Raw genomic sequence first — 24,934 nt, forward strand, 5'->3', positions numbered from 1 at the left:
CTCTCAAGAGTCTTCTCCAACACCATAGTTCAAAAGCATAAATTCTTCGGCGCTCAGCTTTCTTTATAGTCCAACTCTCACATCCATACATGACTACTGGAAAACCATAGCTTTGACTAGACAGACCTTTGTTGGCAAAGTAATGTCTCTGCTTTTTAATATGTACATGCTGCTGCTGCTGCTAAGTCGCTTCAGTCGTGTCGGATTCTGTGTGACCCCAGAGACAGCAGCCCACCAGGCTCCCCCGTCCCTGGGATTCTCCAGGCAAGAACACTGGAGTGCCATTTCCTTCTCCAGTGCATGAAAGTGAAAAGTGAAAGTGAAGTTGCTCAGTCATGTCCAACTCTTATCGACCCCATGGACTGCAGCCTTCCAGGCTCCTCCATCCATGGGATTTTCCAGGCAAGAGTACTGGAGTGGGGTGCCATTGACTTCTCCAAATATGCACATGCTGCTAAGTCATTTCAGTCGTGTCCGGCTCTGTGCGACCCCATAGATGGCAGCCCACCAGGCTCCCCCGTCCCTGGGATTCTCCAGGCAAGAACACTGGAGTGGGTTGCCATTTCCTTCTCCAATGCATGAAAGTGAAAAGTGAAAGTGTCTGACCCTCATCGACCCCATGGACTGCAGCCTTCCAGGCTCCTCATCCATGGGATTTTCCAGGCAAGAGTACTGGAGTGGGGTGCCATTGCCTTCTCCGGAATATGCACATAGGGATGCGTAATTAACTTCTGGAGTCCCCCTCCTGTGCTTAGCACCAAAAGTTGCTCCAGATGATTTTCTGTAGATTCTGATGTTTCGATTTCTACTCTCCACCCCAGATCTCCCTGGAAAGCTCAGAGAGGTTAGGTCACTTGCCCCAAATCAAGTGGTAGCTATGGTAGGCTTTAACCGAGACAGCCTAGCTCTGAGCCCTGGCTTTTACTTGCTCTGTGGGATTTGTGCTGTACCCTTTCCCATATCTACCAGCAGGAGGCACCAGAGGCCAGACTGTAGCTGCTTGCTCCTCTGCATGGGGAGGGCAGAGTCAGGGTCTGAGACTCTGGGTTTTTTTTTTTTTTTTTAATTGAAGGATAATTGCTTTACAGAATTTTGTTGTTTTCTGCCAGACCTCAATATGAATTAGCCATAGGTATACATATGTCCCCTCCCTCTTGAACCTCCTCCCCATCTCCCTCCCCACCCCACCCCTCTAGGTTGATACAGAGCCTCTGTTTGAGTTTCCTGAAACATACAACAAATTCCCATTGGCTCTCTGTTTTGCATACGGTAATGTTAGTTTCCGTGTTACTCTCTGCATACATCTCACCCTCCTCCCCTCTCCCCGTGCGCATAAGTCTGTCCTCTATGTCTGTTTCTCCATTGCTGCCCTGCAAATGAATTCTTCACTACCATCTTTCTAGATTCCATATATATGTGTTAGTATATAATATTTATCTTTCTCTTTCTGACTTACTTCACTCTGTATCATAGGCTCTACTTTCATCCACCACATTAGAACTGACTCAAATGTGTTCCTTTTTATGGCTGAGTAATATTCCATTGTGTATATGAACCACAACTTTTTTGTCCATTCATCTGTCAACGGACATCTAGGTTGCTTTCATGTTCTAGCTATTGTAAATAGTGCTGCAATGAACAGTGGGGTACATGTGTCTTTTCAGTTTTGCTTTCCTCAGGGTATATGCCCAGGAGTGGGATTGCTGGGTCATGTGGTGGTTTTGTTTGTGGTTTTTTAAGGAATCTCCATACCGTCTTCCATAGTGGCTGTATCAATTTACATTCCCACCAACAGTGCAGGAGGGTTCCCTTTTCTCCTGAGACTCTGATTTTTGCCTTCGTCATATCCACCGTGCAGCAGCTCAGCTTGTCCAGACTCTCACAGATGTGCAGGGTCCAGCCCGCTGTGTGTCCCCAGGCTGGGGCCTGTTCCTCTTTGATCCAGAGACTGAGTGTGCATGCTAAGTCGCTTCAGTAGTGTCCGATGCTTTGCAACCCTATGGACCATAGCCCTCCAAGCCCCTCTGTCCATGGGATTCTCCAGCCGAGAATACTGGAGTGGGTTGCAGGGCCTTCTCCATGGGATCTTCCCAACCCAGGGGTTGAACCCTCATCTCTTGTGTTCCCTGCTTGGCAGGCGAATTCTTTACCATTAGCACCACCTGGGAAGCCCAGAGACTGAGAGGTAGAATCGTATCCTCTTTTCAGAGAGGCTGTGATCTCCCGGAAGCGGCTGGGCTGCAATGGACTGGGCCCCTCAGACCTGCCTGGGAAGCCCTTGGCAAGGCTGGTGGCTCCACTGGCTCCTGACACCCAAGGTAAGGGCTGGGAGCTGGGCAGGGGCAGGGAGGGACTGTGGCCCCTGCTCCCCAGACCATACCTGTCTTCTATCCCTGTCTCCATCTCTCTGTCTCCTTCTTTCTCTTGCTCTGTGTTTCCAGCAAACCCATCATCTAATTCTCTCCCTATTGTGCTACTAACCTCTCTGAGCCTCAGTTTCCTGATCTGTAAAATGGGAACAACAGAACCTGCCTTGAGGGGGTGTTGCTTGTGCTGGTGGTTAGATGGGCTGAAGTTGTCACGCTCTCTGTCACTCTCTGTTTTTCTTTCTTTTCCTCTCCATGCCCCCTGTCCGCATGTCTCTCTGCTTCGTGTCTCAGTCTCTCTAGGTCTCTGTCCTCTGTCTCGAGGTGGAAAGTGCACAAGACTGGGAGTCAGGAGACCTGACTTGCTGTGTGATCTTGGGCAAGTCACTTCCCCTTTCTGGACCTCAGTTTCCCATCTGTAAAATAGGGGTGCTCAGCCTTAACCTGCCTCCCTCCATCCCAGGGTTGCTGGGAGGATCATGAGAAGGTTGCCAAGAGCGGGGGTTTCCTTCTACGCAGGGGTTGTTGCTGTGGTCATTTTTGTCACTGCCTCAGGACCCATCTCTCTGTCTCTCTGGGTCTCTGGGTCTCTCTGTGTCTCTGTCCCAGCCTCTCCCTGTCTGTGTCTTCGTCTCCCTCCCTGGGTCCTGGCTCAGTACCTCTGAGCCTCACTGGCCCCACGGGACCACCTCATTGCCCTCTCCCCCTCAGTGCTGGTCATACCGCTGGTGGACAAGGAGGCCGGGGCTGTGGCAGCTGTCATCTTGGTAAGAGCAGTTGTGGGTGGGATGGGGAAGAGAATAGGGGAGGAAGAAAGGGGGGGAGCACTGGACGGAGCTGGGGTGTGTGTGTGTGTGTGTATGTGTGTGTTGAACAGCAAGTTGGGGTGGAGATGGGGGAAACGCAGGTCTGGGAGGAGTCTGGGAGGAGCCCTCTGCCCTACCTTGAATGGGCAGGATGAAGCTGCCTGCCCATCAGCAACTTGTGGAGGGATGTGCGAGCCCCATCTGGACTCTTACCTGGTAGAGCCTTGACACAGCTCTGACCAAGACATCCTTCAAGACGGGTTGGGGGCAGTGTCCCAAGAGGCCATGCATGCAGCCAAGTGGGAAAGGACCGAGTGACACTGAGGAGGGATGTGCAGACACCACCGACCGGACTGAGAAATGTGGGAAAGCCAGTCAGAGATGGGGGTGACTGGAGCTGGGAGGCTTGAGGAGAGGAGGCCCCCGGAGCAGGGCTGCCTGGGAAGGCGTCCAGCCCCAGCCAGACCCACATCCGAGGCTGGGACAGATGCCAAGCAACAGGGCGGGCTTCCTGGGGCGGGTGACTGGAGGGGAGGGGGCCTCAGCTGGAAGGAGGGTCGCTGCTGGGTGGAGGGAGTTGAGCCGGCGGCACCCAGAGCCAGGGCCCCTCCTGCTCTCTGCTGCCCCCTCGCGGAGCTCCCCGCTTTCGGCTCCCCCTGTGGGGTTGGGTGAGCTTTGCGGGGTCCCGGCTCTGTGTTTCCTCCAATCTCTTAGGACTGGACACAGGTTTTGAGGGTCCGTGGGGAAGTGCACCCTCAAAATCTGTGTCCAGTCCTTAGAACCGAAGGGTTAGCGCCCTCAAATCGCCGTTATTAGGGATCGACTTCCGCGGAGAGGACCACCGCCTCGGTTAAGGGCGCGGACAGATAAATGAGCCGGTCTCGGAGCGCCCGCCGGGGGACTCCTCCCGAGCTCATTAAAACGAAATTAAAGGTTTCCGAGGCGCCTGACCTTTCCCGAGCTGCTGGCGGGGGAGGGCGATGGGCGCGGGGGGCGGCCACGGGGAGAGGAAGGAAGGGACACTTGACTTGATCTTCTCGGAGCCCCATCTGCCTGATGGAGGGGGAGGCGGCCCCCTTGGTTTCTCCCGCAAGCTGCTCCGCCACCCCCAGCTCCTGTTCCCGCAGGGAAAGGATCTGCCGTTGGCACCCAGCTCTCAGCGCCGCTTGCTTCCCTCCTCTGGTCCCCATCTGTCCCAGAGCTGGTCGCTTGGAGGAGGACCTGGGTTAGGCACGCTGTGCAGAGGTGGGGCGTGGGAGGCGATGGCTTGGTCGCCCACCTCTGTTGAGGGAAAGGGGTCTGGGGTGCCAAGTTCCTAGAAGGACTTCCTGTGTCGGGGGCTGTGAGGGCTGGGCTAGTAAGGAAGCAGCTCCTACAATGGCAAGATGCTTGGAAGGTTGTTGTCTTGTGGACGGGAAGAAGGATGATTGCTGTGAGCGCTGTTCACCGTGGCTCATGTCTGACCAGGAGTTCAGGCTTCAGCCTTCTCCTGGGGGTAGGAAAGGCTCTGTGTGTTGGCAACGGGGATTGGTCAGATCACTTAAATTTATGGCACCCAAGCAAAACTCTGCTCTGGGCCCTGCCTGCCCCAGGACAGGTGCTGAGGCAGAGAGAGGAGTCAGACTCATTCCTGCCTTCTAGAACCTCAGTCCCGGGGAAGGCAGGGCCACCCTCAGACCACTACTGGCCAAATGAAATAATGCTGGAGGGCCAAGGGGTGCCTCACAGTGGAGACTTTGGGACGTGGCGGGAGGGGGAACAGGCAGAGAAGAAGGGATAGGATATTCTAGGACCAGCATGAGCCGAGTCAGGGTGATGGAGTGTGGAGGGGAAGAGTGTGACACAGCAAGGCTGAGGAGTGGGGTGCGTGCTGGTGAGCAGGATGCTACCTGTGGCTGCCAGGAGTTCCTGACTGCTGTCTGCTCACCTCCTCAAACACCCTGGGCAGTGAGGAGCTCTTGAAAAGTATTTGGATTATTTGCAATCTTCCTCTCCTCCAAGCCTGGCCCTTCCTACTCAAGTGGAAATGTTCTTCTCCAGGACATCCCCTCCCCAGAGCATACAGGTCTGACACATCCTGTCTGGCTGATCCTGTCCGGCTGCTCCATGCCCCTCCCTGCCCTATGCTCCTGGGGCCACAGGATCTCACATCCTCTGAGAGACAGCATAGGCATCCCCAGACCTCGCCACTGCTGCCAGATCCCAAGGACTAAGGTTCTAGAGGGTAAAGGGAGTACCCAGGGCAGATCACTTGGGAGGGCTGACTCACCAGCTCCTCCCTTAACAAGCCCCATTCCCCTCTCTGGGTCTCTGCTCTTGTATTCATCATCCCTCCATCCATCCACTCACCCATCCATCAATTGAAGGCATATTTCTTGAGCACTGCCAGGCACTGTGCTATGCGAACATAGCAGCAGTGACTGAGACAGACCAGACGGGCCCTGCCTTCACAGACTACACAGTCTGGAGGGGTGAGGGCACCGGACATTAAACAAATGAGCAAAACAAAGAGAGAACTGCAAATGATGGCAAGTGACAGCAAGGAAACCTGGGAGCCCTGCAAGGAATATTGGGGCCTGATAGAGATGGGGTCAGCAGAGGGCTCTCTGAGGGACATGCCGTCCTGCGCAGAGCTCTGGGCTCCTGCAGCTCGCAGCTTGGGTGACTTGATTGCAGATTCTTTGCAGAGTCTTTGGCTCTGCTCTTCGATTCTGGGATAATAAGTCCCATTGAGGAGCAGGGAGCCTTTGGTCTCTGGCATTTGATGTGTGATTTGTGCCCACTCTTTCTCTGAGCTGTGCCAGCTGTACCAGTTCCTTACTTGGGGGAAGGGGTGTCCTTTAGCTCTGTTGAACTTGGTGAGGGGGTGGGCCTTTGCTGGGCTTTCAACCTTCTCTGCCGCCCCGGTCCCTACTCCTGAGAGCTCCCACTGGGTCGTAGACCCGCCCCCTAGTTAGCAAGAGTAGGTACAATTGTGCGTTCTGTTGGTGGGCAAGGAGCCGTGTGTGTGTGTGTGTGTGTGTGTGCGTGCGTGTGTGTGTGCTGATTATGTTTGCTTATCAGGAGGGGGCAGGGATGGGCAGAAGCGTGTGCATGGCTCTCCAGTATGTGAACTCAAGTATCCTGTGTACAGGTGTGAATGCGCACGTGTGCATGGTAGTCACTGTGAGTGTGTGGATGTCTTTGCACTGTGTATGTGTGCAGGTATGCACATGCCTGATATCTCTATGGGACAGTGTGTGTGTGTGTGTGTGTGTGTGTTGGGGGGCACTGAGGGTCTCCATGAAAGTGTGCCCTGTGTTTGTGCACGTGGTGGCTGGGATGGGCGGAGGCAGCCCATGAGGCATGCAGGGAGGGGCAAGCCCAGCAGGTGGAGAGGACTCAATGATTCCTTCCTTCCCTCCAGCCCTCTGAGGCTCGTTCAGCCTCCCAGCTCTGACCTGGGACCAGGCTATTTTGCCAACCCCACAGCCCTAGAGGGGTCCCAACCTTCCCTTTTTCTGAGAGATGAGTCCAGGTGGCAGGAACAAGAAGGATGTCCTCCCCCATCTACTAATAGTAAAATGCCAACATGTTTCTGTAAACCATATGCAAATGAGCCATGCTCCCAGCCCCTTTCAACAACCTGTCTTATGGGAATCATAGATGGAGCCTCATCTGGAGCCTAACCTTCCACACCATTGGTGGCCCAGGCCTCTTCCGGGTCTTCCTGCCTCGACTATTGCTCTGTCCAGTTCTCCCTACCTCGTAGACCATGGTCTGCAGATGCTAAAGTCTGCCCTGAATCCCCAGTACAACCAAGTTAAAGTCCAATTCCTTAGCCTTGCTCTCCCCCTGTACCACGGACGGCCCCCCTGCCTGGGTCCTCAGCTCCTCATACCACCTACTACCCAGCAGCCTCCTGCCTGCAGCATCCTCTCTGGGCTCTGCTTGTCTTCCCAGACTTCAGTGCCAGTTTTGGAAGCTCCCCAGGTGCCCTCCCCCTCTGAGCTCCCACAGCCTTTAAGTTCCCACCCAGTCAGTCTGCCCTCTTCTTCCCCAGGTATGAAGTTCTATACCCCCCTCCATCATATCGCCCTCCTCCATCCCCCCACCCCCCCAGCCAGGCTGTGAGCTTCCTGAGAACCTGCTGGTCTCCTCCTCTCCATCTGCTCCTGGCAGGGGACCTAGAACAGAGGCAGGCAGGCAGGGGCTGCTGAGTAGTGGGGGGGATGAAGGAGGGGACCCCAGTGCAAGCACTGTGGGAAGTCCCGCAGGTGGTGAGCAGCTCTGAGTAGGTGTCCGGAAGCTGGTGACGCAGGTGGGGAGCTTTGCTGTCAGGGCCTGCAGTGCAAACCACCGCCCCCACCATTTTCTTCACCAAGCACCCAAGCAGAGGTGGGAGAAGAGACTTCACAGAGGATGAAAGATGGGCGGAGGGGACTCCAGGTGGCTGACACAGAGAAGTTGGAGAGGGACAGGACAAGGGGTGGGGTGATGAAGATGGATCTGGAGAGGGGAAGATGTGGGCAGAGAAGGGGAGGGAATGGGCAGTGCTATCCCAACTTTGCCATTTTCTGCTCTGTGACCTTGGGCAAGTCACTCAACCTTTCTGGGCCTTCTGTCTGAAAGATGGAAGCTTGACTTACAGGCTGGTGAGAATCACATGCAAGGCAAAGTACCTTGTCACTCCATTCATTCATTCCTTCCTTTATCCATCCATTTTCCTGAGTTCTTTAGGCACAACAGATGTATTGTACATGGTGGGCTTCTTCCCCTATCCCAGACTTAGGGTTGGCTCAAATCCCAACTCAGAAAGGATGGAGCTGGGAGGCTGAAGTTAATAATACTGATTCTATCATCAGGGCCTGAAAAGCTCCATAGACTGAGAGATGGAGAGGGGGTCCAAGGTCACCCCCTGTCCCTCACTATACACCTGGCTTGTGCTATAGATGGGACAGTGGCTGAAAAGTCAGAGATCAGAAAAGTTCCACTTCTTTGGATTAGCCCTTGAAAGCTTCCTGGAGGAGGGGATTTCCCAGCCATCTGCTTGTTCCGAGGATGGACTTATCATTGAGGCCACAGACTGGAGTGTGTATGTGTTGGTGGGGACAGGTGTGTGTCAGGCATAGGGAGGGCGCTCTGGTAGAGACAAGAGGCTAGGGGAGGTCACAGCTGGTTCCCCTCTCTCTCCCCTCCAGGTGCACTGTGGTCAGCTGAGTGACAATGAGGAGTGGAGCCTGCAAGCCGTGGAGAAGCATGTAAGTGGGGGTAGGGCTGGGGTAGGATGGGGGATGGGGGCTGCTTTAGACCCTCATCACAGCTGATGGGAAGATGATCTGGCCAGGGAGATGGACAGAGCTGGGTTCCAGGGTCGCACTTTTGGGCTATGTGACCTTGAGCAAGTCACTTAAGCTCTCTGAGCCACAGTTTTACATCTGAGAATCAGGATAAGGATAGCACTGACCTACTTAGAGTACTAGTGATATTAGGCGAGTCAGATACTTTGCCACCTGACTCATTTGAAAAGACCCTGATACTGGGAACAATTGAAGGCAGGAGAAGGGGACGACAGAGGATCAGATAGTTGGATGGCATCACCGACTCAATGGACATGAGTTTGAGTAAACTCTGGGAGTTGGTGATGGACAGGGAGGCCTGGCATGATGTGGTTCATGGGGTTGGGGAGAGTCGAACACGACTGAGCGACTCAACTGAACCGAAGAAGGAATATCTACATAATGATACTGAGGCTCTTCCTTGAGATTATGATTTTGTGACTTTAACAAGAACTCAACGACAACGACTCCCCATGGGTTCTAGAGACAGAGCAATCTGACCCTGTTCTTGCCTTGGAAGAGTCTGGGGGCTAGGGGTGGAGACAAACCCAGTATTTATCTGATCATGGACCGAGGGACTCTCCGGGGAAAGAGGGAGCCCACTGGAGTGTGGGGGTGGAGGGCGATGGCACCGCAGGCAGAGGGAACAGCTCAAACCAAGGCTAGAGTCCCAAGGTGGCGAGGGCGATAAAGGTGGGGGGTGTGGCTTGCTGACCGCTCCGCCCGCCCCAGACCCTGGTGGCCCTGAAAAGGGTGCAGGCCTTGCAGCAGCGCGAGTCCAGCGTGGCCCCGGAAGCGACCCAGAATCCTCCGGAGGAGGCGGCGGGAGACCAGAAGGGTGGGGTCGCATACACAGACCAAGACCGAAAGATCCTGCAGCTTTGCGGTGAGGACCTGGCCGCTGCGGGGAGGGGCGGGGCGCGAACCTGTGAAGGCGGAGCCACGGGTGGGAAGGTCCGTGGGTGGGCGGGGCCTGCGGCTGGGGCGCGGCCGGGGGCTGGCTGGGACAGCAACTGAAGAAGAGATCCTGAACTGGGTGGGAGGTGGAATTGGAGGGTGCACGCCCTTGTGGGAAATCTGTGGGCCATCTGTCTGACTCCTGCCCCGCCATCGCAGGGGAGCTCTACGACCTGGATGCATCTTCCCTGCAGCTCAAAGTCCTCCAATATGTGAGTCCCTGTGCCCCTACCACTGTGTTCCTCCCGGGACGGAAGTCCTCTTGAGCTTCCATCTCAGTACAGATTCAGATGTCCTCTCTTCTCCACTTACCTGCGAGCCTCAGAAAGGCAAAGGGTGGGGAGTGGGGATCTCCCAGATGCGAGGTCAGCCCCTCGCTGTGTCCCTCCCTCTCAGCTGCAACAGGAGACCCAGGCATCCCGCTGCTGCCTGCTGCTGGTATCCGAGGACAATCTCCAGCTCTCCTGCAAGGTGAGGGCCCAGAGCCACTGTGGGGCAGGGAGAGGGACCTGGGTCTCTGAGAGGAAAAACCTTGTCTGTCCTTTAACCAGCCCACGTCGTTCTGCCCATCAGGTCATTGGAGATAAAGTACTGGAGGAAGAGATCAGCTTTCCGGTGAGTCCTGTGTCTGTCCCCTGTGTTGGAGTCTGCAGAAGCAGTTAAAGTGGACCAGGTATTCCTGGGATCTGCCCATTGAGACTGGAATCTACTAGAATCTCTTGGAATCTGATGGAATTATCTGGACCTTCAGATCTACTTAGAAACGTTATGAGAGATCACAACCTCTCATGATCAGGATCCCTTAAGAGAAATCACTCACAATCTACAGAAAGGTTTACTTGGGGCCAGGTCACTTCTGTTGAAGTATCTCTGGGCTTGGCTCTCTTAGAATCCATTAGAATCAGTGAGAATCCTTGGATTCTGCTTTTTTCTCTCCTAGTTAGGGAAGACCCTTAAGTCCTTCATAGGGGATTCTGGTCAAGAGCTTACTCTCCCCACCCCCCTCCCCCACTCTTCAATGTTGACTCCATCCACGATTTGGACTGACTGAAGAGGTAGTTGAAACTTCCAGACTTGATGAGGGGAGAGGTCTCACATGGCCTGATCTTGGGAAGAGTTGGGCCCTGACTGGCTCTCCGTACTCCCTCAGTTGACCACAGGACGCCTGGGCCAAGTGGTGGAAGACAAGAAGTCTATCCAGCTGAAAGATCTCACCTCCGTAAGCCATGGCCTGGCTGGACCAGGGGAGGAGACAGGGGAGAGCCCTCTGCCCAGTCCCCAGGGCCAGGTTCTCTGGGCCTGGGCAACCTAGGAATAGGGGAGACAAGACCCAGGAACTTTCTCCTAGCCCACCCTGTGTCATAGCACTTCCCACCCTGCCTGAGCCCTTCAGACCCTCCTGTTGCAGAGTGTGGTGGAGGGTGTGGGAGGGAAGCATGTTCTTCCTTCCCTGCCCTGACTTGCCTCCCCCCTTGCTTCTCCTTTGCAGGAGGATGTGCAACAGCTGCAAAGCATGTTGGGCTGTGAGGTGCAGGCCATGCTCTGTGTCCCTGTCATCAGCCGGGCCACTGACCAGGTCGTGGCCTTGGCCTGTGCCTTCAACAAGCTCGGAGGAGACTTGTGAGTCTGGGTGAAGGGATGTGGGTCAGGAGATGGAGCTGAGAGGCTGGGCGGGACTTGACTCGGGTAGCAGTGTAGGAAGGGCACTGGGCAGGGGGTGATATTCTAGCAGTGGTGGGTTGAATGGTTTGTCTGTGTAAGAGATTGAGGTTATGAGAGCAATAGACCCTTATTGCTGCTCCACTGGGCTTTGTAAAATCATGCTGAGGTCCAAACAAGTTCCCCTTCTCGTTTCTACTTCCTACAGTTTGGATTATCCATGTTTTGGTACTGGCCTTCCCCCGACTTGCCATCCCTGTATTAGCATTTCTGCTGGTAACTGATGGAGGAGCGATGTGCTCTAGGATGGGTGAACTCTCTGGGACCCCCAGAACATCACTGATGTTGTGGACAGTGGCTCAAGGGAATAGGCATGAGGGTGGGGCTAAGCTGAGGCTCTTCAGAGGCATTGATAGGCAGCTGTAAGAATCATGTGAAACAGAAGGGTGGGCAGGACAAGAGTCAGGTACACAGGCTTAGTCAGGAAGTATGTCTCAAGAACTGAGGTCAGATTTGGGGTATGGAAGTGGTATCACAGATTTCATGTTCCTGCACCAACTCATTAATTGCTGCCTGAAGCATTGTATTAGTTTAGTGAGAAACAGTGCTGTGATTAGCCACATCTGTCCTGGGGGCACATTCAGGATGTGAATACTGCCACACTTGGTCCAGCATGCCCAGCAGTAGGGAGTAGTGGGCAGGTGAGGGGTTGCATTCTGATTCCAGGATGCAAAGATGCCGGGGTCCAGCCCCGGCAGGATCCAGGGAATTCGAAGGGGAGACAGCTTCGGCAATCAGGATACGATAGAATTAAAGATATAAAAAGTGGTTAAATAAGGATAGCTCAGTGAGAAAATTCAGTGGAGAAAAGAGGCTGAATAACTTGGTTTACGTGGAAAGCCAATAAAATTCCAAGACAAGGAATTTGCATCACCTACGTAGGCTGCAGGCGTCCTCCCATTCTCCCGAAGGAGAGGAGACACTAAGGCCTCCCTGGTCAGATCTTAGAAGCCCAGGCAAAATTAGTAGGCTTGACGAGCCTCCATGCTCCAAATGGGAATTCAGCCAGAAGGTGAGAGAAAGAACAACATGGGGAGACCAAAGCTTCGGTGAACAAGGCCCGCACTTTATTTTCCAAAGTAGTTTTTATACCTTAAGTTGTGCATAGAGGATAATGGGGGAAGGGGTAGAGTCAGCAGTAAGCCAGGCTTTCTTCCTGCAAACTTATCATATGCAAAAGTTTAGGTGATTTACGTCATCTTCTGGCCAGGAGGACTGTTAACATTTTATGATCCTTTCTTCAGAAAACTTATTTTTCTCTAAAGGTGATTATTCTAAAGTCAGGCGCCACCCTCCAAAAGCATTAGATAAAGTTGCATTCCAACAGGGCAAATGTGTGGTGGGCTATAACAAGAAAAGAATTAACTCAAGGGTCCAAGGTTATAAACATGAAAGCTACTACTTACATTCCTATACACCAATTATATTAATCAGTACACTCCCAGGGACACAGTAGGTAAGGGATATGGAAACTTAGCAGCAAACATTGGCCCAACAAGTGAAAAACCTTTCACCAATACAATTTCTAATCAATCTTTTAACTGCTCAAAGGAATCTGGATTTAGACATTTTTAACATCTCATGCCTCTCACAGTTGGGAGGCTGTGAACAATCACATGTGGCTGGAAGAACCTGTTCAGGCAGGCTAGAGGACCTCCAAAGGAGTTTGTGGGTTGAAACACTTGTCACACACAGGAACTTTATTAACTGGAGCTGTAAGTTAACTCTTATTTCAGAGAGAGGTGGTGGGGGACAGCCCCCTGTAAAGTCAGAGGTGTAGGTGAGAGCACAAAGCAGTAAAGTAGGCAGACTCTGGTTTTGGGGGTAGATGCTCTAGAATTTCCAGGGGGACTCCTGAGGCTCGATCCCGCCTTTGCATATGCCAAGCCTCCTTCCTCATGACCTTTGCCACGGGTGGAGTTCCTCACTCTGGCTCCCGGCACAGAGAGATGCTGACAAGATGCTTGGCCCCTGGGGCCCAAATTGGCAAGCTGGGTTTGAGGCCTCAGAGCTCCTGCAGGAAGTGGAGACTGGAGATGTTGGGACTAGAGAGGGGTCAGAAGCCCAAGGATAGTATCTGCAGGGGTGGAGCAGAGATCTGGGAGTCAGGTCTGAGTAGCAGGACCTGCCAGCCTGGAGGCCTGGGGAAATGAAGACAGGAACAAGGCAGAACTAATTGAGGCAGGGAGGATGGGGGTCTGTGTCATGGGGAATGGTGAGCATCCTGGTGTGGGAGTATTTGTGCCACTCAGTGAGCACACATTGAATACCTAGTGTGTCTGACCCTGTGCTGGCTGGATGGCCTTGGGTAGGCCTTTTGGGAGGGAGAGTGCAGAGTGGGAAGTCCAGCAAGGGTTGTGGCCTCTGGCTGCCAGCCTGGGTTCTGAGATGGTCCTGGACCTGGAGGAGAGGAAATAGAAGGGAAATGAGATGGGAACTGGGTGACAGCCTTGAGGCTCAGGGCAGAGACAAGGTCATCTCTAGGTTCCACATCTTTCAGGGAGTAAGTGCTGAATAATTGCATGAGCCAAGGTGGTGCTCAGCTCAGAGCAGGCACTGTAGAGAAGCATCCTGGAAGCCTGAGAACATCCCTTCATCTGGGAGTGCGATGAGGCTGGTGGCAGAGGAAGAGGTACATTTAAGACTTTAGCAGACACTTTGCAAACATCTCCCCCGTACCAGGCTCTGCATTGGATAGGGGGTGATACAGTTAGAGTTCAAGGCTGGCTTCAAGACTTGATGTTTATTTTTAGGGCACAGAGCGGGGACGGTGGGAAAGGTATTCTAGGCAGAGCGAACAGTGTGAGAAAAAGCATGAAGGTATGAAAGAGCCTGAGGTTTTCTCAGAATGATGAGCATCTTACTGTGGCTGAGGCTGAGACGCCCATAGAATAGGGGAGAGAGGTGGGTGGGACCAAATGAAGGGGCCTGAAATGGAGTGGGAAGGAAGGTGGGGAGACAGACACAGCACCGTGGGGATTGGGGTCTAGACCCGAATCACTGGATGGCAAGCATGAGTGGGGGATACCCCAGCAGAGAGGAGTGCTGCAGGTAGCCCCCAAATGGGGAGGGGTCTTGGCAGGGAAATCTGGGGCTGAGAAATGGTCAGAGTCTCTGAGGAATACTCCATCTCCCTGTGATCCCCATCCAGAGAGGCTTACCCACGTCCACAGCCCAGATCCCGCCCCAGCCCAAGTCCCACAAAGCTCCCTGGTGATAAATCATTGGGTGGCCGGATTGAATGACCTCCTCAGGACTTCAGGCCCATCTTGTCTGATGCCTGCCAGCTCCATGAATATGATATGGGCACTGCCCTGCCCACAACCACCTCAGGACTTGTGGAGGCACCAAATCGGGGCCTGCAGGTTCCAGGGAATGGAGGACAGTGTAGGAGCTGGATGAGACAGGGCAGTGCCACCGCCCCTCCCTGAGGTTGGGGGAGAGGGGCAGGAGAACACATTGCCTGCAGTTGGGCGAGTCTCCAGTCTGAGGGGAAAGACTCAGCCTCAGTCTGGGTAAATCTGAAGTCAGAGGAGGGAGACTTTGAGAAGTTTCTGGCTTTGAGAAGCAATAGTCTGAGGAGGAAAACACATTTGGGGCAGAGGAGGATTAGAGCCCACTCCCTAGAAGCCCCCCAACTCTGAGGCGGAAGCTGGCCCAAGCCGCCTGGGTGGTGAGCGGCCCCAGCAGAGGAGGGTGAGGTGAGCTGGTGGGTTTCTGGGTGGGCTTTCTGGAGGGACGGAGGTGAGGCGGAGTGGGGAGAGCAGTCTGTGGTCTGTCCCTCTGCGGCGACCCCCACCACCCGACCCTGGCAGGTTCACAGACCAGGACGAGCACGTGATCCAGCACTGCTTCCACTACACCAGCACAGTGCTCACCAGCACCCTGGCCTTCCAGAAGGAGCAGAAGCTCAAGTGTGAGTGCCAGGTGCGTGGCCTGCCTTGACTGCTCTCGGGGGCCAATTCCCCCAGCTCTCAGCCCCAGAGAGTCATCCACAAGGGAAAAGCCCATGGGTTTTGGGGCCAGTGGTGGGGAGACTACCTAGGCCCCTGGAAGTCTCTTAAAGAGGAGAACTGGAGCTCTTCAGGATGGCACCTCTGGCTGCAGGCCCAGTATGCGATCGCCCTCTAGTGTTCAGATTGGGCATCACAACAACATCTGGATGGCTAGAGTCCAAGGGGACCGTACACGGGACGCTCAGGTTTCCTGCTCACCCTCCCTGTGACTAGAACTCCCACTCCTTCCCTTAGAGCCAAATGATACAATTAGACTCTCTCAGTCTCCGGCTTGTCCCGCGAGCCCTAGGGAAAGAATGAGAAGACCCTCAGGCTGACGGAGGCAGGGGGCTGGAGAGGGTGAACCCCTGCAACCTGATTCCCTGTGATCTCCTTTTTCTCCATTCCAGGCTCTTCTCCAAGTGGCGAAGAACCTCTTCACTCATCTGGGTGAGTGCACTGCCCTCCTCCATGCCTGGCTATGGGGTGGGAGTCGGGGGACTGGTGTTTCGAGGAGGGGAGGCAGGCAGGCTTGTCAGCACTCCAGCCTGGTCTCACCACAGTCCCCCATGCTTCTCCCTCCCGCAGATGACGTCTCCGTGTTGCTCCAGGAGATCATCACAGAGGCCAGGAACCTCAGCAATGCTGAGATGTGAGTGAATCCACCCAGGAGTAGGGAGAGAGAGAGAGAGAGACCCTGGCCCTCAGTCATCACCTCTCTTTTCCTCCCCTCTTTTTTCCCCCCTCTGTTGTCGTCATAATTTATTTGGCTTGCACAGCATGGGGGATCTTAGTTCCCCGAGCAGGGACTGAACCCACGCTCCCTACATTGGAAGCATGTTGTCTTAACCACTGAACCACCAGGGACGTCCCCTCCATTGCCTTCCTGTGGGACCCATGTCTTGCGTGATTTTTTATTTCATGCTTGTGTCCCTCACTAGATTGTAACATCCGATGACAGCAGGCACGCTGCTTGCTTTGCAGGCCGTGGGTCCTCAACTCTTAATACAGTGTCTGACTGAGCGACTTCACTTTCACTTTTCACTTTCATGCATTGGAGAAGGAAATGGCAACCCACTCCAGTGTTTTTGCCTGGAGAATCCCAGGGACGAGGGAGCCTGGTGGGCTGTCATCTATGGGGTCACACAGAGTCGGACATGACTGAAGTGACTTAGCAGCAGCAGCAGCTGGTACATGGTAGGTGCTAGCAAAAAAAAAAAAAAATTATCCATCTTAACTAATGTCTGGAGTCAGCTAGCCCTGAGGAGAGTCTCACCATAGGTCACTCCCTCCCGGCCTCAGAAATCTAGGCTTCACCTCAAGTCCTGAGATTTGAGGGGTGGTCACAGAGGGGTGTCAGGGCCCTGTGGACCAATGCCATCTCTCCACAGCTGCTCTGTGTTCCTGCTGGATCAGAACGAGCTGGTGGCCAAGGTGTTCGATGGGGGTGTGGTGGAAGATGAGGTGAGGCAGGGCTGTGTGGGGGGAGGGTGTGGCCGTGGTCCTGGGGGCCAGGAGTCCTCGGGGGAGCAGGCCCTACGTTTGATCGTCCGCTCTGTGACCGGCCACTAACCCTTCTCTCAACTCCATTCCTGCCCCGGCAGAGCTATGAGATCCGCATTCCCGCTGACCAGGGCATCGCGGGTCATGTGGCGACCACCGGCCAGATCCTAAACATCCCAGATGCTTACGCACATCCGCTTTTCTACCGAGGCGTGGACGACAGCACCGGCTTCCGGACGCGCAACATCCTCTGCTTCCCCATCAAGAACGAGAACCAGGGTGCGGGTTGTGGTGGCTCCGGAAGAGGGCCGGGGCGGGGCCTGAAAGGATGGGGCGGAGCCGAGCAGAAGGTCCACAAGCCGTCTCTACCACCCTAGCATCCCCGGGCCGAAGGGATGGGGTTTCCCAAGCCTGTGATGTCCCTTGAGGATACCCTGGGAGGACAGATCATCAGACACGTCCACTGGCTCATCTTAGCTCCTCTTTGGTCCCCAGAGGTCATCGGTGTGGCCGAGCTGGTAAACAAGATCAATGGACCATGGTTCAGCAAGTTTGATGAAGACCTGGCTACAGCCTTCTCCATCTACTGTGGCATCAGCATTGCCCATGTGAGCGGGACAGGGGCAGGCCCATGCAGGACCCTCTGTTCTCCTCTCCACAATGGCCCTCCTTGCTGTCCAGATGGGTTTGCACCCGCCCCTGGGGCTCAGAGCTCTGCTGCTGGGTTGCTGTGCAGTCTTCAGTACCTACTGGTCACTTCTGGCCTCAGTTTCCCATCAGAAAATTGGGGATACTATTTCCAATCCTGTCCAGTTAGCCTCCTAGGACTATGTTTTATTTCCCCCTTTTCCGAAAGCAACCTCAACCTGAGCCCCTGTTTAGCTTCTTGTGGGGATTGTTGGGTCTCATTGTCCATAACTGGCAGCTCTGACCCGGGAATCTGACCCCTAGATCCTTAACGCTATCCCCCCTCCTTGCTTCTTTTTCTCCATTAGGGGCCTCAGGCTCCATCACTGAAGCTGGGGCAGACTCAGGAGAGCATGCAAAGTGCTAGATCAAGTGCTAAGAGGCCCTGGGGAGGAGGAGTGAGGGCAGGTCTGGATGAAAGTTGGAGAGGGCTCCTTACTCTGGGCTGGACCTTGAAGGCTCAGACTAGGCCCAGCATGGGACAGGAGTTGGGGGAGGTTCTATCTGATCCCTTTGTCCTGGTCCTGGGTATTTCACAGCCACCTTGCTTGAGCCCTGTCTTTCCCTCTCTCCCCCACAAGTCCCTCCTATACAAGAAAGTGAATGAGGCGCAGTATCGCAGCCACCTTGCCAATGAGATGATGATGTACCACATGAAGGTGAGCCCTGCACAGAGCTTCTACCCTCCTTCTCAGGCCCCCAGGGTCCCCTGTAGTCTCCCTGTTCCTCCCCTAGCTCCATGAATCCTCTGGTGCCCAGGATCAGGCTGGGCTTTCAGATCACCCTCTCTTGAAGATAAGAGCAGTGCCTGGGCTTTTGCTCTCCTGCTCTCCTTCGGGGCAGCCTCTCTGCAAAGCAATTTCTGGTTCAGCCCCAAAGCTGGCAGCAAGACTCAGCCCAGTGGAGAGCATGGTTCACACCGGTGTTCCCCATGTCCAGGGATAATTCCCATCCTGGGAACTGCTGACAGATGGGAAGCCCACTCAGGGTCCTCCTGCAGCTCCCTTATGTACAGTGGTCCTGCAGTCCTAGGCAGTCCCATCCCCCAGACCCTGTGCAGGACAAGCTGTCTGGAACTTTAGTTCAGAGTATGTGATGGTCATTGTTCATTTGAACATTTCGTCTCCTCTGTGTCCAAACCAAATGGCCCCAGACTTTGTGGCTGGGGTCAAAACTGTAGCAGGAAGGATTGGCTCTGGGATGGTCCTCCCCAAAGAAGAAATCTTTGAGTTATTGTCTGTGGAAGGCCGCCATAGTGTCAAGAAAGGCAGGTGTCAACAAAGGCAGAGAACACCCTTTGACAAGGAGAGGCGGTTACAGATGAGGGTGGGCCCAGGCAAGGAGGCACAGTAGGTTGGCTGCAGGATGGCGAGGGGAGGATGGTGTTCTCCTGCCCAGTGACAACCCATGGAAGACCCAACTGGGGTGCATTCTAGTGGGAGGTCCCTGCCACTGTGGGCATTTGAGGTTGAAGATGTTGGATGGGGTGGAGGCTGTCTTCTGATGCCCTGGCTGGTCCCCTCCAGGTCTCTGATGACGAGTACACCAAACTTCTCCATGACGGGATCCAGCCTGTGGCTGCCATCGACTCCAACTTTGCCAGTTTCACATACACTCCTCGCTCTCTGCCCGAGGATGACACTTCCATGGTGAGCCGGCTCACCCCGCCTGACTGTGGAGGACGGACAGCCAGAGATGGAAGTTAGATGTGCATAGGAAATTCCTGGCAGGACCGAGTCATCAAGAGATGGAGGGGGCATGTGGTCTGCCAGCGTGGGCCACAGGGCCTGCCAAGGGGCTGGACTGGAACCAACGATGGCCTCAGGATTGGCATCTCCCTCCCTGTTTTTCTAAGACTTTGTGGGAACTTGGTTCCAAGAGTTCTTAGATCTCCTGTTTCTAAGTTCATGGCTCCAAGAATGCTTGGCTGTACCATTTTTTGGTTCTCAAGTTTAAAAGTTCTAAGACTCCAACATTTTGGAGGCTTCAAGAAGGGCCAAGGTAAGGGGAGTGGGGTGCATCTTGAAACTGACAGTCTCTCTGATCCCTCCTTCTGCTCTGTCCAGGCCATCCTGAGCATGCTGCAGGACATGAATTTCATCAATAACTACAAAATTGACTGCCCGACACTGGCCCGGTGTGTACGCCCAGCCCTCCGCTCTGTGTGCCAGCAGCCCCGTCTCTGCCTCCTTTGCCCTCTGCTCTCACATCCATTGCTCCCTGTGCTCTGGGAAGGACCTCTGAGGATGTCTAGGGGAGGCCCAGACTTGTAATGGTGGGGGGATCCACCAGTGAGAGGCAATTCACAGAACCTTGAGAAAAGAGAGGGAATGGGGCAGGACAGAGCTTGGAGGGCTTGCTGGAGGAGGAGAGCCTGAGGCCCATGTGCTGCCCTCTCCCCACCCCCAGGTTCTGTTTGATGGTGAAGAAGGGCTACCGGGATCCCCCCTACCACAACTGGATGCACGCCTTTTCTGTCTCCCACTTCTGCTACCTGCTCTACAAGAACCTGGAGCTCACCAACTACCTCGAGTGAGTGGCTGCCCCTGTGCCCATCTGGCAGCTGCTGGGGTCCCCTTCCTGGAGACAGAACCGCACCTCCTGTGCGGCAGACTTTCCATGCATTGCCTCACAGGATCCTCTTAACAGCCCAGTGTGAAAGGTACAAGGCCTCTTTCCAAGATGGGGACACAGGTTCCTGAGCCCCTGTGCAAGTGGTTCCCGGACATGTGTGGTCAAGAGCTCAATCACTGACCACGGAGCAGTTCCTCTTCTTATAGCCATCTCCTCCAGCTGGCCCTCCTGTGGAGGAGGGAGCTGTGGCTCACCTCTGTGTCCTCTGTCTCCTCCCAACCAGGGACATGGAGATCTTTGCCTTGTTTATTTCCTGCATGTGTCACGACCTGGACCACAGAGGCACAAACAACTCCTTCCAGGTGGCCTCGGTGAGACCCTGCCCTCCTCACAGTGGGCACCCTCCCCGGGGTGTCTGGGAGCCTCACCCCTCCAGCCTGAGGGGTGGCGGGAGCTCATGAGACCAGGAGCCGGTTGAGAGACAGGAGGAGGCTCTCCCAGGCTATGGGAGATGCAGGAGTGCTGAGGGGGTGGGAGGAGCTGGGCTGTTCTGTGCCTAATATGCCTCTGGATGTCAGGAGTGATGGAGTTTTCTTTGGTTTTTCCAGAAATCTGTGCTGGCCGCGCTCTACAGCTCGGAAGGCTCTGTCATGGAGGTACCACCATTCTGCCCAGTATCCCCATCCCCATTGTCCCTTTAAGGCCAATGACTTATTAACATGAAGCTAGACTGTGGCCCGGCTCCTCCCCATGCCAAGCCCTGCTTTCCACCCAGACTGGGAGAGCTGCAGCACCCCCAGGGCACATCTGACTCTTGTTCCCGATGAGCTTGGAAGGGTACCCATGTGGCTGGGGGTGCCAGTCAGGCTGCAGGTTCTGCCCGAGCCCAGGTTTGCCCAGGGAGGCCTTGTAGTTAGCCTGTTTCTCTTTGCATGTCTAAGGACACCCTGTGAAACCCCCTCTGCTCCCAGCTTGGCATGGGCTCCTTGTCCCGTCATGCTCAGTTTTGCCTGAGACTGATTTGTGTCTGCCCACCCCCAATGGAGCTCCTGGAGGCAGAAACAAAATCGGAGACATCTCTGAGTTCCCTGCATCTGGCACAGGGCTTGGCATGAGTGGAAACCAAACTTTCAAGGTTGCCTTGCCCCACTCTGCCCCCAACAACACCCCTCTGGAACTGCTCCTGCTTGCACGCCCCCAGAGACAAGGGGCTCGCTTCCTCCTGGGAGGCCTGGTGGCAGCCTGTCTCCTGCCCTCCACGCCCTGGGCTGAGTCGGCTCCTCCTCTGAGTGACAGCCCTTCAGCGTCAGAAGACAGGGGTCTTGCCCTCGCCTCATCACTGCCCTTCCCTGTCAGCATACAAATGTTTCCTGCATGAATTAGTGTCGAAGACTCCAAGGGATCATTTCAGATTCATTCCAGCTTGAGAGGCCCTCAGAGCTCACCTTATCGTGTCCGTCCGACTGACAGCTGAGGAATCTGAGGCTCAGACATGGCCAGGGACTTGCCCAGGGTCATATGGAGGGTCGAAACAGAGCACAGAAAGGGAACTGGCCCCCAGCCCTCGACTCCCCAGTTCTGCCTGCTCTGCTCAGTTTGGGGGCCAGGGCTAGGCTGGCTTGCTTCCTCCCTTGGGGTCAGTGAGGAGGAGCACCCCCACCCCAGCTGGGCCCCTACCACGCCTCTCCCCACAGAGGCACCACTTCGCTCAGGCCATTGCCATCCTCAACACCCACGGCTGCAACATCTTTGACCACTTCTCCCGGAAGGTGATGGGGCTGGGGGTGGGGGGCAGGGAGTGGGAGCTGGGAGCTGGCCTGATGTGGGAGAGGTAGACCCGAGGGGTGGAGGTTCCTGAGGTTTAGGGGAGTAGGGGATGGGGTGTCTGGGCCTTGACCCTGTACCCCCACCCCCACCCAGGATTATCAGCGCATGTTGGACCTGATGCGGGACATCATCTTGGCCACAGATCTGGCCCACCACCTCCGCATCTTCAAGGACCTCCAAAAGATGGCCGAAGGTGCCTGCCTCTAGCCTGGGTCTCTAGATCGGGGAAGGACCACCAAGAGGGGACTCGCCTGGAGGGCACCCCCAGGGTTCAGACCCATCCCTTCCAACATCAGCCCACCAGGCAGACCCAGCTCTGCATCCCTGGCTCCCATCCAGGGTGCTGAATTCCCTGTGCCACTTTGGGATGGGCCCTGGGGCCTTGCTCTCAGGGACCCAGGATGCTGGGTCCCTCTCCTTGACCCTGTTCTCTCCCCGACAGTGGGCTATGATCGAACCAACAAGCAGCACCACAACCTCCTTCTCTGCCTCCTTATGACCTCCTGTGACCTCTCCGACCAGACCAAGGGCTGGAAGACCACGAGGAAGATCGCGGTAAGTGCCACTCCTTGGGAAGGCGCAGGCTGTACACCCTGCCTGGCTCTGTGTGGCTCCTGCAGCCTGCACGCCCTCCCAGTGCTGAGCTCAGCCTGTGGGGAAGACAGAAACCCAGACCACCTCAGGTGACAGTGGAGAGATTGAGGGAGGGGACTGGACTCACCGGGGGGGTCACCCAGCAAATCAGTGAGTGGCTGGTGGAAGACGGGCCAGAACCCAGCCACCGTCCTCCTCCTAGGCCAGGGATGGTGAGGACGGGTCCTGAGGTCCCAGTGCCGCAGTTTGCCCCCTTGGGAATGGGCTATGGAGGAGCGTGGGCGGGTGGATCACACTCATAGGAAGTAATGAGAGTGTTGACCTTTCAGGAGCTGATCTACAAAGAGTTCTTCTCCCAGGGAGACTTGGTATGTGGGGTGCGACCTCAGGGTGCCCAGGTTGGGGGAGGGTTCCTAGCCCTAGATGTTTCTGGAGCATGGAGAGGGCCAGACAGGCCTGACGACTTGATGCCTGCAGGAGAAGGCCATGGGCAACAGGCCGATGGAGATGATGGACCGTGAGAAGGCCTACATCCCCGAGCTGCAGATCAGCTTCATGGAGCACATCGCAATGCCCATCTACAAGTGAGTGAGCTCAGGGGCCTGCTGGGGACACTGCCCAGGGATGGTATGGGAGTGGGACGGGGCTGGCTGTGGCCATCACAGCAGACACAAGCGCTGCGCTGGCCTGGCCCTGCTCCACCTCATCCTCTCCTTGTCTCCGAGCACAGCCGTCTCTTGCTTTGCCCCTAAATGTACCATTTGCTTTATCCTTGGTCCCTTATGGAAAGAGATGCTCAAGCTCTCCTTGAGCTTCCAATCTTATGCCTCATGCTCTTGTGGAAGTTCTACCTGTGGTCCAGCCCTGATATTTCTTGCTGCTCCCAGTCTGCCTTCTGACCTCTAAACCTGCCCCTATCCACCCCCAGGCTGCTGCAAGACCTGTTCCCCAAGGCGGCCGAGTTGTACGAACGCGTGGCCTCTAATCGTGAGCACTGGACCAAGGTGTCACACAAGTTCACCATCCGAGGCCTCCCGAGCAACAACTCGTTGGACTTCCTGGACGAGGAGTATGAGGTGCCTGACCTGGATGGCGCTAGGGCTCCCATCAATGGCTGTTGCAGCCTTGATGCTGAGTGAGTCCCTCCTGGGACCCCTCCCTGCCCAGGCCTCCTCCCACAAGCCTCCACGGGCCTGGCCGCACGCCCTGGGACCAGAGCCAAGGGTCCTGGATTCTAGGCCAGGACTTCCCATGTGACCCGAGCGAGGTCTGACCTTCCCGGGCCTCGGCTTTCTTGTCTGTATAATGGAAGACTTCAGCCTCACTGGGACTTTGTCACTTGTCCTCTGAGAGCACAGGGGTAACCAGTGAGCAGTGGACCCTGCTCTGCACCTCTGACCGCACCTTGGCAAGTCCCCACCCTCCAGGCCACTCCTTCTCTGAGGCAGCCGGATGGTTTCTTCTGGGCCCCATTCCTGCCCTACCAGACCTGTGCCCTTTCCTGTGGGGGCACCCTCACTGGCTCCCAGGATCCTCAGGCAAGAACATGAGACATCTGAGTGGGCAAAGGGTGGGTCTTAGAGACAGTTATCAGCCTGGCTGGAGGACTAGAAGTAGCCATGGGACCACCTGTGGCCCAGAGGACTGCCTTTGTACTTATGGTGAGGACCGGGACCTGGGGATATAAGGGTCCCAGGAGGACGCTGCCAGGGGGCCAGTGCAGTGCTCTGGGGAGAGGGGGCTCAGGAAGAGAGGAGGATAAGAACAGTGAGAAGGAAGGATCCCTGGGTTGGGAGGCAGGCCCAGCATGGGTCAGCCATGCTTCCTCCTGGCTGTGTGATGCTGGGCAAGTCCCTTCCCCTCTCTGCGAAACAGTAGGGTGAGACAATCCATTCTCTAAGACCCCTTTTAGATCCAAGTCCCCATAGTTCTGTGGAGTCCCAGGAGAGGCCACCGAGGGTCCCTGGCCCCCTTGGGCACAGAGCTGACACTGAGTCCCTCAGTGGCCCCCTGAGTATACCCCCTTAGCCGGAGCCCCTTCCCCATTCCTACAGCCAGAGGGGGACCTTGCCTCAGCCTGGCAGGGCCTCTCTCCTCTTCAAGGCCATATCCACCTGTGCCCCGGGGCTTGGGAGACCCCGTAGGGCCGGAGCTCTGGGGTCATCCTGGCCACTGGCTTCTCCTTTCTCTGTTTTGTTCTGTATGTGTTGTGGGGTGGGGGGAGGGGGGCCACCTGCCTTACCTATTCTGAGTTGCCTTTAGAGAGATGCGTTTTTTCTAGGACTCTGTGCAACTGTTGTATATGGTTCCGTGGGCTGACCGCTTTGTACATGAGAATAAATCTATTTCTTTCTACCAACCCTCCGCCACGGGGCTGTCTGCAGGCTTTGTGCATGAGGTTGTTGGTGGTGGGGAAACAGCATCAGGGAAGGCAAATGCCTTTAAGAACTCCCAGGCTACTGGAACTCCCATCCCTGCTGCCTAGCCCCTCTTCTGTGGGAGTCCTGGATCTGTCGGGCTACCCCAGACCAGTCCTGTGCCAGATTCTGGGTACTGAGGTGGAGATGGCAGATGCAGAGGCCTGAGCA

At 55.4% G+C, this 24,934-nt stretch overlaps 1 protein-coding gene across 3 annotated transcripts in view; it reads left to right on the top strand.

Moving 5' to 3' along the window:
• PDE2A (phosphodiesterase 2A) overlaps positions 1-24,705 on the top strand; it is a 68,780-nt gene extending 44,075 nt beyond the window's left edge. For all 3 annotated transcript variants that reach the window (XM_070383788.1, XM_070383789.1, XM_070383790.1), the window contains 27 exons: positions 2,209-2,318; positions 3,078-3,133; positions 8,353-8,412; positions 9,223-9,376; positions 9,607-9,659; positions 9,844-9,918; positions 10,021-10,062; positions 10,598-10,666; positions 10,937-11,067; positions 14,982-15,093; positions 15,572-15,611; positions 15,750-15,813; positions 16,553-16,625; positions 16,766-16,943; positions 17,160-17,272; positions 17,933-18,010; positions 18,878-19,000; positions 19,418-19,488; positions 19,761-19,883; positions 20,209-20,296; positions 20,534-20,581; positions 21,620-21,694; positions 21,846-21,945; positions 22,195-22,307; positions 22,676-22,714; positions 22,824-22,930; positions 23,275-24,705. In XM_070383788.1, coding sequence (XP_070239889.1) covers positions 2,209-2,318; positions 3,078-3,133; positions 8,353-8,412; positions 9,223-9,376; positions 9,607-9,659; positions 9,844-9,918; positions 10,021-10,062; positions 10,598-10,666; positions 10,937-11,067; positions 14,982-15,093; positions 15,572-15,611; positions 15,750-15,813; positions 16,553-16,625; positions 16,766-16,943; positions 17,160-17,272; positions 17,933-18,010; positions 18,878-19,000; positions 19,418-19,488; positions 19,761-19,883; positions 20,209-20,296; positions 20,534-20,581; positions 21,620-21,694; positions 21,846-21,945; positions 22,195-22,307; positions 22,676-22,714; positions 22,824-22,930; positions 23,275-23,485 — 2,506 coding nt within the window. In that variant the 3' untranslated portion in view covers positions 23,486-24,705. The remainder of the gene's footprint in view (positions 1-2,208; positions 2,319-3,077; positions 3,134-8,352; positions 8,413-9,222; positions 9,377-9,606; positions 9,660-9,843; positions 9,919-10,020; positions 10,063-10,597; positions 10,667-10,936; positions 11,068-14,981; positions 15,094-15,571; positions 15,612-15,749; positions 15,814-16,552; positions 16,626-16,765; positions 16,944-17,159; positions 17,273-17,932; positions 18,011-18,877; positions 19,001-19,417; positions 19,489-19,760; positions 19,884-20,208; positions 20,297-20,533; positions 20,582-21,619; positions 21,695-21,845; positions 21,946-22,194; positions 22,308-22,675; positions 22,715-22,823; positions 22,931-23,274) is intronic.
• Positions 24,706-24,934: the final 229 nt, after the last annotated feature.

Source organism: Bos mutus, chromosome 15 (assembly GCF_027580195.1).
Source record: "Bos mutus isolate GX-2022 chromosome 15, NWIPB_WYAK_1.1, whole genome shotgun sequence".
Lineage (NCBI taxonomy): Eukaryota > Metazoa > Chordata > Mammalia > Artiodactyla > Bovidae > Bos > Bos mutus.